The sequence below is a fragment of the Notolepis coatsorum genome, assembly GCF_963971535.1.
Source record: "Notolepis coatsorum genome assembly, chromosome: 5".
NCBI classification, from domain to species: domain Eukaryota; kingdom Metazoa; phylum Chordata; class Actinopteri; order Aulopiformes; family Paralepididae; genus Notolepis; species Notolepis coatsorum.
Genome location: NC_140169.1, coordinates 144350222 through 144364055, shown reverse-complemented (window position 1 = coordinate 144364055; position 13834 = coordinate 144350222). Strand labels below are relative to the sequence as shown.

The 13834-nt window shown below is 47.1% G+C and overlaps 1 protein-coding gene across 1 annotated transcript in view; it reads left to right on the top strand.

Moving 5' to 3' along the window:
- LOC311227979 (leucine-rich repeat and fibronectin type-III domain-containing protein 2-like) overlaps positions 1-11342 on the top strand; it is a gene marked incomplete at both ends in the record, with an annotated part of 12997 nt that extends 1655 nt beyond the window's left edge. Inside the window, 2 exon segments of the mRNA XM_084313864.1 lie at positions 10291-10987; positions 10989-11342. Of these exon segments, the coding sequence (XP_084169990.1) occupies positions 10291-10987; positions 10989-11342 (1051 nt within the window).
- Between the last annotated feature and the right edge of the window lie 2492 nt (positions 11343-13834).

Below are 13834 nucleotides of genomic sequence, written 5' to 3'. Positions count from 1 at the left end.
TGAATTTGTTCTTACTTGCTTGCCTGAGTAAATAAAGGTTATATAAATGTAAAAAAAATTAAACAATTAAAGAAAAATTTTTAAAATTTTAACCGATACCGATATTTTCCGATATCACATTATATTTTGCCAATATCGGCCGATAATATCGGCAGGCCGATAATATCGGACATCCCTAGTCATAATAAAATACAGAATACTTTATGATGAAATGCTTGTCTCTGTATGAGCCCCTGAGAGTGTGCTACATACAGTCAAAATAAAGTAAGTAAAAAAAGTAATTAAGAAGTAAGTAAAAAGTGGGTAAAGTCCATATATACATATATACAATTCAAGTTCAAGTTTCAAGTTTGTTTATTATTCGTCGTAATAAAATACGGAATACTTGATAATGAAACGCTTGTCTCTGTATGAGCCCCTGAGAGTGTACGGTAAAAAGAAAGTAAGTAAAAAAAAGTAAGTAAGTAAGTAAAAAGTAGGTAAAGTCAATATACATAATATACAATATACAATATAGAGTAAAAATAGTAACAGTGAGGTACAATGCAGAAATGAGATGAGGTACAAAACTTAGGGTAGGGTGCAAAATGGGGTATGAATGTAGTGTAAATCTCTTTAATAATAGATACATATAAAGTGTGTTAAAGTGTCTAAAGTGAGTAAAGTGAGTGGTAAGGTGAGTGTTTGTTTAAAGTGAGTGTGTACGTGTGGATGTGTGTGCAGTGAGTGTAGATGATGGGTTGTTGTTACATAGTGTCATTGTCATTGAGCATCCTGATGGCCTGGGGATAGAAGCTCCTTCTGAGGCCCCGTTTAGACGAGCGTTTTGTGAACAGAAACCGCAAAAGTCATCTTGCGGTTTCACTTTTAATTTTACGTTTAGACGAGCGTTTTGGGATGGAATTCTGCGTGCAGACGACGCTGTAACGACTCGGGACGACGGAGCCCCACTGTCACACGATTTGGCGCATATGTCACATGACGTGCTGTGAAGACCCGCCCTACTCTGCCTCTGATTCGCAGACTGTGGATGGGGAATGTGATTGGACCAAAGCAGAGTCACTCACAGACAGTGGGTCCACTCACGCCGCGGCGGGACAGATTCTTGTGTATTTAACCCTTTCACTGCCACACGACAGCCGGTTGTGTGATAGTAAAGGGGTAACCTTCTGTCGTGTGGCAGTGAAAGGGTTAAAAGTACTGCCAATGTAGCCTTCAGGTGATCTCCATTGATATAGTCAGACATACTTGCTTTGTTTACGTCTCGGCTACTGGCGCATACCTGCTACCTGTGACGTAAGCAGTACGCGCGACCAGAGCCGTGACAACCCGTTCGTCATCGTTTTAACAGATTTATACGTTTTGATAGTTTAGACGAGATCGCAAAGCTTTTGCGTTTCTAGGAATTCCACCCTGGAAGGTAGTCTCATTTTTTTGCGGTTTCACCCCGTAAAAACGCCGTTTCCGTATAAACGAAAGGCACATCTGCAAAAATATTTTTGCGGATTCACCTGCTAGCGTTTCCGTCTAAACTGGCCCTGAGTCTCTCTGTACTGGCCATGAGACTCCGCATCATCATCATCATCATCATCATCATCATCATCATCATCATCATCATCATCATCACATCCTCCTTACTGTACTACTTAAATTACGAGGAGGAGGAGGAGGAGGAGGAGGGGGAACAAAATAACCAAGGGCAACTGATTGATTCGTGGTATTTTAATCAGATTATCAGAGTATAATCAGAGTATCTCCAACGGTCTAGATAGAAGAACATTTGTCCGGAAGCCTTAACAGAGACAGATGGATTTGGTTTCCTAAACCCTGACGGATGTTGTTCTGTTTACATAAAAACACAGAACCAGTACTCAGTCTCCCCCCCCCCCCCCCCCCCCCCCCCCCATGGGACTCCGCAGTGTTTTACACACAGCGCTTCCCGCGACTGTACTGTACACACAATGATGCTATTGAATCCTTCGGGGATTCATCCGTCAGCCGACCACGATGCCTCTGCGGTCCGGCGAATTGTTCTATACGGCTGAGAAAGAAAAGAACTCTTCCCCCCCCCCCCCTTCCTCTGCCCTTTTCATCATCTGACGTATACCCCCCATCGTCATCCGAGGGTGTGTGGCGGCGCCCGGGCTCCATTATGCGGCGTGCCAGCGGAACCGAGGGATTCCTGTAGGCTCACTGACGACGGGGTGTATTCTGTCAATCCACCAGCCTTTGATGCTTGGGCTGGAAACTGTGCAATATGGAGCTCGTACAACCGGCTGGCGGACGGTACCGCCTCCGAACGAATGAATGAATGTGAAGCCAGCCAGAAAGGAAATCCAATTACTTAATGCCATTTAAATCGGTTGCTCATTTAAAACCTATGGAAAGCAAGATCATTTCAGCCTTAACCCCCGGGGGGTGTAACCCTTCCCCTTCTATATTTCCCCTTATTATTAACGAGTCTATTTTTTCCCCTTTATTTCTATATAACGACTTTTCCAGTTAGAATGTTTTTCCACGCCTGTGTAATTATTGTGAAATTACATATGTGGCGACGTGGCTAATTGGAATGTCGTTAATTAACATCCGACGACTTTCAACGTTATAGTATTAGCCTACTTTTTAGTACATTTGAAGCAGGGGCGGAGCTAGGGGGTGGCTACCTGGGCTCAAGCCCCGGATGTATTCTGAAAAGCCCCGAATCTATTTAATTTTTTTTTTTTTTTTTTTTTTTTTTTTTACAATTCATCATTGTTACATGAAAATATGTTTGCACCAGATTTAGCAGAAGCTAATTTCCATCTGTGGTCTATCCAGCTGCTAACTGTATTTGAGTGAGTTAAGTCTTGGTGTTATGGTAGACTCAGACCTAAGCTTTAAATCACAATCAACAAGTGACAAAAACTCTTCCACCTTAGAAACATAGCTAAAGTACGGCCATTTATAAATCAAAAGGACGCTGAACCAGATCCATGCCTTATTAGCAATCCGACTACTGTAATCCCTTACCGGCCTCCCGAAAAAAATACGATGATAACTATTTTATATTGCAATGCACTATTGCATTATTTTATTCTATTTGACTAACTATTTTATTGCACTGCACTATTTTACTTTGTATCAGTGAATCATAGACGCCTGGCCATAAGAGCATTCGGAGCATCTCTGCTCTCCCACTATTGAACTGGGGGAGCAAAGGTATGATCTTGCTCCACCACTTTTTGATTATATGAAAATATGATATATCCCCCCCAATATATAAATCTAACCATAACTACGTTATGGTTAACTGAGTTTTATAGTGAAAAGAGCAGCTTTATTGGTCAAGATTGAAGGCTCTATATTGCAGGAAATTGCACGTACAGGTTCATTAAATTCAAAAAAAATCTGTCGTGGAGGGGGTTGTGCCGGACCCCCTCCAAACGACCCTTGCCTGCCCAAAAACGAAAAAAAAAAAAAAAAAAAATTAAAAATTAAAAAAAAAAAAAAAAAAAAAGGGGGGGGGGGCCATCTGGGCTAAGCCCGGATCTCCTACAATCCTAAATCCGCCCCTGATTTGAAGCTGATACTTTGGCAGTATGACAGATAATGTAACTCTTAAAGGACCAGGACCAGTGTAATTCTGACTTCTCGCCATTACCAGAGATTGTCCCTCTTTGCTCTGTGTATGTTCTAGTAGATCTCAGCCAGATCTTCCAACCTGCCATTGAGGTTGAGAAGGGTTGAAATTAGGGATGCTCGATATTGGCTTTTTTACCGATACCGATATACCGATATTGTCCAACTCTTAATTTCCGATACCGATATCAACCGATATCAACCGATACCGATATATCCCCCCCAAAACGGAATAATTTCAGGTAATTAACATTACATATCTCTTGTCGTGGAATTAACACAACATTATGCATACTTTTGACAATAAATATAATCTGAATCTGTTCTTACTTGCTTGCCTGGGTAAATAAAGGTTCAATAAATGTAAAAAAATATATATATATATTTTGAAAACCGATACAGATATTTTCCGATATCACATTTTAATGCCAATATCGGCCGATAATATCGGTAGGCCGATAATATCGGACATCCCTAGTTGAAATTATTCTCCATGAAACTTGAAAATCGCTAGGCGTGGGTCATTTACCCTTGTGAAAAGTGTAGCGCAAATACAAGTGACACGGTGGTTTTCAGAAGGCTGAGGCCTCATTGAGTATTTTCCACCCCTGTTTGAATGGCGTTTAGTGAGGTAAGCTGGTATCAGCGAAAACACACACCGTATACACCTACAAACCACAACATCTGTTAAAGACAGAGACAACCGCCGGTAATGGGGAGAAGCATGGTGGAAAGTATTTGTACTCAAGTACTGTACTTACCGGTAAGTAAAATTTTTCGAGCTACTTGTACTTTACTTTCATTTTAGGGAACTTCTCTATACTTCTATTTTTACTTTTACTTAGGTAGAATTTGAATGGACTTTTACTTTTACCAGAGTACTCATTTATCTGTGTATTTCTACTTTTACTTAAGTAAAATAGAGAGGTATTTGCTATTGAATGTCCTTACAGTAAGTATATAAAGTAAAGGTATGCACTGGAATACACAGTCATGTAAAATGCATACTTTTACTTTAGATACTTAAGTACATTCAATAGCAAATACTTCTCTACTTTTTCTCTAAAGGTTATGTTAAAGTGGTACAGGTATGTGGTCCAGTTATGCTGCTCTGATTAAAGTGGTATGTGGTCCAGCTAAGGCCCGCGTCCACCTGCCTCATATTTATGGCCGCAAGCGTCTTTTTCCAATTGATCCCAATGGGGAGGGAGCGTATGGGGCCGCATGCTGCCGCCTATAGGAAATGCGCTGCAGTCGACTTCTTTTTTCAGCGCCTTTCAGCTTTTTTCTGCGGCCGCACCCAGCGTTTAAAGTTGAAACTTTCTGAACTTTTCAGAGCGATGCGCCGAGCGTCTTTGTCAGACAACCAATCACAGCCAATCATATCTACCACTCTAATAACTACACGAATACACTAATAAAAGCTAATAAAAAGCAAAGGGCGAACTGTGGTGTCAGGCAATAACTATATATAATTAATATACAATAAAGTGTATTAAAATATGCTATATGTGCAAAACCGCGGCAGTCAAATACGTTAAAAGTTATTATTACAAGATGGCTGTCATGTAGTTGTCGCTAGAGTTCTTTCTCTCTCGTCATCAGGTAGGTTGGTGACTGACAGCTCGTTGCCATAGCTACAAAAGGCTCGCGCTGCGTTTTTTTTTCTCACCGCAAGCGCTCCACCCCAGCACTACCGGCGCACTGCCAGCGTTTTTCAGCTGGAAAAATGAGATAGGTGGACCCGGGCCCTTATGCTGCTTCTGGTGTTTCCACCACTGGCGAGAAGTCAAAATTCGACCGGTAAGATCCTTATCGGTCCCACAAGCTTCTTGTAGCAGACATTGTTTTACCACATTTTAACGGACGATAATACAGATATGGCTCTGAGATATCCTGTCATAAGGACAGTGAGAGAAAGAAAAGAGGCGAGGAATCACGATGTCGTGTACACAGAGAGAGAGATAAGAAGAAGCCACCTATCTCTAACGGGTTGTCAGCGATGGTTGCGATTGGAGGCTTGAGAAAAGAGGGCAGGGTTTTCGAGAGATACCGTGGGTCAATTGTCAAGCGCCATACAGTATCTTCGCAGGCCGTGGCGCCAACGGCCGGCTGATGTATGATCATGAATAGGCTGAAGTACATTATCTGCGCCCATCAGACGGGCGCGTCGGGGGGGGGGGGAGCGGCGGAGCGGAGGGGCGAGGCCGCCGTGTCGCGGTTACAGTAATGGAAGTTATGTGTCAGCCGCAGACCCTCTGTAATATTTCAGTCGAATTGCAATGAGGCGCCGGGGACGATACGTTAACCGTACAGCGGCTCAAGTGTGGCAAGCCGTGTGATTTAGTGCCCGCGCTCGGCCGTCCGGGGGGATGTGTCTCTGGAGCGATGGCTCACCGGCGCCCACACCGTTGTCTATTAACCGAGCTTTAAGAGAGCGGCGGATTCACAGCTGACGGGCTGAGGAACGTGAACTTTTGATAACCGTCGGGAAATGGTGCCGTGCTGGTGGTGGGGGGGGGGGGGGGGGGCGCCGATCGCGGGGGAAATGGTGCGTCGTTATTTTTGCTCTCGGAGCTGTTGTCGTCGCAGAGTGTTACCGGCGACACGGCGAGGGGATAGTGGCTGCGTTTTATAGATTCAATATTTCGAGATTTGTCATATGCACGGTTTAAACAGACAAGTCACACACCGTGCAATGAACATCTAGTCCCGCCTTCACACAGAATCACAAAATATAGACTTATTACTAGAATAAAAAAATGTAAGATGCTAAAAATAAAGAATCTAAAATAGGATAAATAAAGTATAAAGATAAGGCAGAGTAAGAGTATTGCACGTTCAGTTCACGGTGTCGTGGTAGAAGGATATGAAGTGCACTAGGGCTGCACGATTAATCCATTTTAAATCGAAATCGCGATTTGCAATGATGCAATTATCAAATCGCAAAAAAAAGGAAGTCCCATTGAGATACAAGATCGGTTTGGGAGAGGGAGGTAAGGGGTTTTAGATTGTGTGTTGTGAAGTTTAGACTTCAGAGAGGGAGAGTAAAGTACAGAAAAAAAGGTACCGTTGGGTACCGGTATCGATTCCCAGGTAAAAAGAAACATTTTCAGACTCGCTGTCCCGAACAGACTCACAGCGTAGGCCAGATGCAAGCCGCATTTTACAATAAACCTCTGTGGGGCTGCTTTAAAAAAAATTATAATCGCAAGTTTAATCGCAATCGCAATATCTGTCCGAAAAATCGCAATTAGATTATTTCCCAAAATCGTGCAGCCCTAAAGTGCACTATGCGTTGTTGCAAATATTGCAAATAACGGTAGTGGTGGAGGTGACAGTGAAGTCACAGCAGAGTGTAAAAGGACTCAATAGGGGCTTATAGGAGTGGACGACAGCGGCATTAAGACTATGAAAAGATGTGAATTTTCATTTGTCCGATGAAACAACCAACGGGTAGATTTGGCTCATTGTTAAAGACGTTCCAGAATTCCAGTTCCACTCAACTGGAAACTCGATGTTTTCAACATCGACAAGGTTTAACTCTGTTGCGGGAAGCGTTTCCAGCGCTACATCATCATCATCATCATCATTATCATCATCATCATCATCATCATCATCAAGACGTCTTTATTCGCAGCACACATTGCAATGTAGTCACGCAGCAAACACACACACATGCGAGATGGGTGACACATAGGAACACACACATGCATTTTTGGGGGGGGGGGGGCGCCGATGAAATGTCCTCTCTGCGTTTGACTCCATCCCGTCGTCTTTCCAAGGGCAGCCGGGAGCGGACATGAGTTGTCCCGTGGGGCCGCGCCCGGCGGGGACCAATCCAGGTGCTCTACTGTCCGTCTTCGTCAGGATCAGATCAGCGATCTGCGATCTGCATGTTTTTCCTTTGGGTTTATCTCTTTTTTTACGGGGGGAGAACGGTGCAAACTCCACAACACATAATGGCCCGGGAGATAACCCCCCCACCTGGGGTACCTGGCAACCCGGCAACCGGGACCCCCAAGCGGGGAATCGAACCCAGGTACCTTTTTTAGCTGAGAGGTAACAGTGTTAACCACTACACCACCACCACCGCACGATCTGCCCCAACTTCGGCTATTTCTTTTGAATGCATTCACCCCTCACCGCTAGAGTATATAAGGGGATGTTTTATTGCATCCAGGATACGCTCAAGGGTATACGGACAGCGACAAGAGAGGAAAAACTCTGTCACGCCCCATTGAATCCCTCCAGATACAATACAGCTGCGGCTCCCGGGAACGTCTCTCTGTGAGGAGCCAGTGATGATAGCACATTAGGGATTTCGCTTACATGAGCATAATCAAGTTTCCCAGCAAGTCCCTGATGTTCGGGCCGAATCAATGGAGCAGGAGGCCGGGCGCTCGGCGTGACCTTGTCTGCGCTTGTCCAGAGGAAGGCCAGCCGTGAGAAATCAATGGGAATATGGAATTATGTTTTTTGAGAACCCGAGTCCTCCGGCCGGTCGAAATGACCCATGAAATAGTTTAATGATTGTGTAGAGTTGGGTAAAAGTAAACGCACCCTATGGTAATGATTTGTTTATTTGTTTTGTCAGGTCTTTTGTAACCGAGGAAATATGGTTTTAAGTGTAACTGACTGACGCCGTACGCTTCGCGGGGTGGGAGCCAGTGGCCATCTACAGTATCTCTCTCTCTCTCTCTACTCTACTCTATAACTCTCTCTCTCTCTCTCTACTCTACTCTATATACTCTCTCTCTCTCTCTCTCTCTCTCTCTCTCTCTCACTCTCTACTCTACTCTCTCTCTCTCTTCTCTCTCTCTACTCTCTCTACTCTCTCAATTCAATTCAATTCAATTCAAAGCCAAACAAAACAATCAAACAGAGAAATCAGAAAAAATCACTACAATCACTACAGAAATCACTACTCTCTTTCTCTCTCCACTCTCTCTCTACTCTCTCTACTCTTTCTCTCCTCTCTCTCTCTTCTCTCTCTACTCTCTACTCTCTCTCTCCCTCTCTCTCTCTTCTCTCTCTATGAATAATGCTGTGGCCCCGCGCCGTCATTGGAAACTTCACAAAACAGTCTCCAAATTGCCTTTCGCAGCCTGCAGGGGTGTGGGGGGGGGGGGAGTGGGGGGGGGGACTTGTATCTTCTCGTGATAAGCATAAGCATACGTTTCTCTTGAGTTCCACTTTGTCCCCACGTATTTGAATTAAACTGAATTAACCAGCCCATGCAGGCCAGCCTGGGATGAATTGGACACGGACACAGGAGAGAGAGGCGCCCAAAACGGCAAGACGATAAGCCATACAATTTTCCTCCCAATCCCGGGCAGGCAATTATGACTGTGTAATAGACTACATGGCTAGAAGGTCCCCGGAAAATAGGAACTTTTTCACTCGTCAGAAAGCATAATTCTGCTCGCGTATAAGTACGGAATTTGCTAAATAAGCTCGCTCAATCACACTAAGTAAAACAATTAGGATTTGTATCAGCGGCGCGCTGGTCATTGTTGCCCTGAGATGTTATCGTGTCGGGGCGAAGGCGGGATGTCGTCATCGTGTTACAGACCACTTAGTCCCGCGCTCTGGGGAACGTGAATTCCCTCTGGACACCGGCGGAAGCGTATATCCATTACAGCTCTCTTTCTCTGCCGCTTTAACCCTTTCACTGAAAGGGTTAACCCTTTGTCGTGTGGCAGTGAAAAGGTTAACCATGTGGTAGTGCGGCGGTGAAAGGGTTAACCATGCGGTAGTGCGGCAGTAAAAGGGTTAACCATTTGGTAGTGTGGCGGTGAAAGGGTTAACCGTGTGGTAGTGTGGCGGTGAAAGGGTTAACCATTTGGTAGTGTGGCGGTGAAAGGGTTAACCATTTGGCAGTGCGGCAGTGAAAGGGTTAACCATGTGGCATTGCGGCAGTGAAAGGGTTAACCATGTGGTAGCGTGGCAGTGAAAGGGTTAACCGTGTGGCAGTGCGGCAGTGAACGGGTTAACCATGTGGTAGTGTGGCAGTCAAAGGGTTAATGTGTGCCGCTCCCCTGCGTTGGCCCCGCGGCAATCCTTGCTTTCACCCGGGCCTCCGACCAATAGGGGCAAAGTTATCCGACACGTCACAAAGGGAGCGGGGGAGGGGGAGGGGGAGGGGGTGTTTTCTGCCTAATTTATTTATTTATTCGCCGGCGCTCCGTTGGCTCGGCGCATCAAAATGTGGACGCTCCGTTCGCTGCGACGGGACAGATGGCTTAAAGAGATAAAGCCAATTATGGGCTGGCTGTCTGTTAAAGCACCCGACCGGAGAGAGACTCGGAGAGGGGGGAGCTCCCGGGGAATGCAAATGGAAATCCTCCCTCTCTCTCTCTCTCTCTCTCTCTCCCTCTCTCTCTCTCTTAATAAAGAATTGCACCATGAATCACTCTCCCATTACCATCGCCGTTAGTTTAGTCTTGGTGTGCCGAGATTACATGTGTAATGTCTTCACGGTTCTATCACTCATCGCTTTTTTTTTTTACTGTACGAACTCACATCGTCATCTGGGTTTTATTCCTCCGTGTGACGTCGTCGTCGGATGAGATACCGGCGCTGCGCCGCTGACCGCCTCGTTGTGTTCACACGGTGATTAACCACGCGCCGCTAACCGTGCTCTTTTTTGTCTTATTTAATTTTTCTAAGGATGATCCCGGCTTCCAGCAAAGCCTTCCTGGTGACCAACCTGGTGTCGGGCACCCGCTACGACCTGTGCGTCCTGGCCGCCTGGGACGACACCGCCACCACCCTGACGGCCACCAACGTGGTGGGCTGCGCCGAGTTCTTCACCCAGGACGACTACGCCCAGTGCCAGTCGCTGCCCAGCCAGCTGCTGGGAGGCACCATGATCCTGGTGGTGGGCGGCGTCATCGTGGCCACCCTGCTGGTGTTCATCGTCATCCTCATGGTGCGCTACAAGGCCGGCGACGACCACCGCCGCGAGCCGCACCCCGCCGGGGGGGACAAGCTGACCGGCGTCAGCGACACGCACTCGCAGACCAACGGCGGCCGCCTGGGCCAGAACGGCGTGCTCCTGCCCGTCCCGCAGCCCCCGCAGCCGCCCCCGGCCAAGGTCAAGGCCCGGGTCACGATGACGATGCAGGACGAGGTGGTGGAGTTCAAGTGCGGCAGCCTCCAGAGCAGCCTCACCTCCTCGTCCTCGTCCTCCGCCTCGCTGCAGCAGCCGGGCCGCGGCGAGGCCTCCTACAGCCCCAACAGCACGCTGGCCAGCATCTGGAGGACGGCCGCCAAGCCTCGGCCCAACCTGGACCACCTGCTGGGGGCCTTCACCTCGCTGGAGCTGCGCGGGTCGCAGGGCCGCGACCCGGAGGAGGAGGAGGAGGACCCGGCGCCGCGGCCTCCGCCAGGCCCCCACGGACAGGGAGCCCCTGCTGGGGGGCCGGACGCTGGACTCGCGGCTCAGCCGCCTCCTCATGCTGCCCCTGGACTCCAAGCCCAAGAGGAGCCAGTCCTTCGACGGGCTGGGCGACGTGAGCGGAGGCGGAGGCGGCGGCGGCGTGGGTTCGAGCGCCGCCGCCCAGCTGTGCAGCAGCTACCCGCGGAGGATCAGCAGCATCTGGACTAAGAGGAGCCTGTCGGTGAGCGGGATGCTGCTGCAGTGCGACGAGGAGGGGGACCTGGGCGGGAGCAAGGGCACCATGGACAGCTCGGAGTGGGTCATGGAGAGTACTGTGTAGTAGGGGGGGTTGGAGCCCACCCCGGGCACCTTGTCACAGACACACACACACACACACACTGCCGCGGACGGGACGGGACGGGACGGCGAGAGCGAGAGCCGTTTGTGTTCCGGATGGACCCCCCCCCCGGCGGCCGGAGACGGAGCCCCTCCCTCCCTCCCTCCCTCCCTCCGCCGGTTCTGCATGGAACTCATCTCGCGTTAGTCCCGGTCGGCCCCCCCCCCGGTCCAGGTCTATAGTTCCGACCGCGCCGCGCTCCGCCGGGACACCGTGCTTTTGAACACCCTCGTTTTGGGGAAAAGGCTAGGCCTACCTCAGAGGCTGGCCTACCTCGTTGGGGGGGGGTGGGGGGGTGGGGGGGAGAAGGGGGGGGGCCAAATAGCCAAATAAAAACTCACGGTAACAAAGGCCTCCCGGGGATCGGTCCGTCCGCCGCTCGAGGATTTGTACAGAACTAACTGGATCCACGGGTCGTGTTCAGAGGGACGCTGGCTGTGGCTGTTCAGTCACAAGTGGACGTGAGAGAGTTGCACACTCTGTCGCAGAGGCAGGGGGCCACGCACCCCCCCCCCCCCCCCCCCCCCCCGGACTACTATTGTACCGTGTAAAGCTGAGAAATGTTATGCGTTTAAAGTTTTATTTTTATTTTCTATTTTGCTGGTCAAACACATTGTCCCATAAATACCCACATACCTCTCTGTACAAGAGTAGGGGGGCATCACTGGTATAAACCTGAATATCTATATGTTCCTTTGCCAGTTCAACCTTATCCGACCGAATGGAACCGTATACATAGATGTGACGCCGATGATTCATAAAGATTTATTGACTAAAAAAAGTGTGTGTGAATATATTTACTTTCTTTACAGAGTATATATATATATAAATATATATATATTTGAGGGTTCACTGGAAAAGCTCAGTTTGTTGTCCGGACTGAGTTTTATGTGATGACGACATAACAGTAGATTACTGAATCAATAAGCACCTAAAGTATGGATGTTTTCTAAAGGCAGTGATGTGAAGAGTCAGTGAAATTGTTAACTGTTTAAATGCCAAATTACTGCTCTAAAGGGAACCATATTCTTAAGTCCTGAAGCTTCACTTGAACAATAGATTTCTTATTAAAGGAACACGTCGACATTGTGGGAAGTGCGCTTACCGTCTTCTCCAGAGTCAGACAAGAAGATGGAGACCAATTTCCTTTCTGTGCGTTCAGTGGTAAGCTATCCGGCTGCAAGCTAGCCTAGCCTAGCTTAGCACAAATGAATGGAAGCGGACACGGACCACTTGGCTAGCTTAAAACCTCAAGCTAGGCTAGCTTGTAGCTGAATAGCTTTCTACTGAACGCACAGAGAGGAAACTGGTATCCATCTTCTTGTCTGACTCTGGACAAGATGGTGAGCACATTTCCCACAATGTTGGCGTGTTCCTTTAAAGACCAAACCCCATCATTAAGATATTAGAGTTTTAATGGTAGTAATTTGCTCTTTATATCATGGTAAATAAATATGGAATTCCTACCAACTTTGTCAAAGCAATAGGGGACACTATATGTTTTGAGTAACTGCAACTGATCCTATAGACCAGGGGTGCCCAAAGTATGGCCCACGGGGTCAAATTCTGCCCTTCATAACATTCCTTTTGGCCCTCTAATGGGTCCCAGAGAATATTCATTATCAAACAATTCATTGTGTTTGGAGAGTGATTTTGAGACCGCTTGCTTATTTATTGCAATACATACTAACAAATATGACGGTGACGTTAATGCCTACTTGTTACATTTTCCAAGTGATAATAAAAAAACGTCAGATCACATCTGGCGTGCGCCCGCGCGCGCGGCCCCTGGCGGCGCGGCTTATCACATTCCGGCCGCTGGCCCTCCATGTTCGACCCGTTTGGGCGCCCCTGCTATAGACTGTCTGATGAAAACCCCATTTTATGACGACACAGCGGTACAAAAAGGTTTCTGTTCGGCGACGGCGACGGCGTTTGCTTTTTTTTATTTCTGTCACGTGTGTATAATTCGCATGTTTCTGGAGGACTTAACCTGTGAGATAATTAAGACCTGTGTATGTTCTCCGTCTTCTCACGCACTGTGTTGTCGGGGGGAGACTTTCTTTTTGTGAGAAACTCAGAAAGACTGCGTGTTCACTGTCCCTGTATATTGGCTTTTCTTTTTTTTAGGGATGTTCGATATTGGCTTTTTTACCGATATCCGATATACCGATATTGTCCAACTCTTAATTTCCGATACCGATATCAACCGATACCGATATATGTGGGGTTTCCCCCCCAAAAAAACATTGAACATTACATATCTCTTGTCGTGGAATTAACACAACATTATGCATACTTTTGACAATAAATAAAATCCGAATTTGTTCTTACTTGCTTGCCTGGGTAAATAAAGGTTAAATAAATGTACAAAAAATTATATTTAAAAACAAAAACAAACATTTTTTAACCGATACCGATAATTTCCGATATTA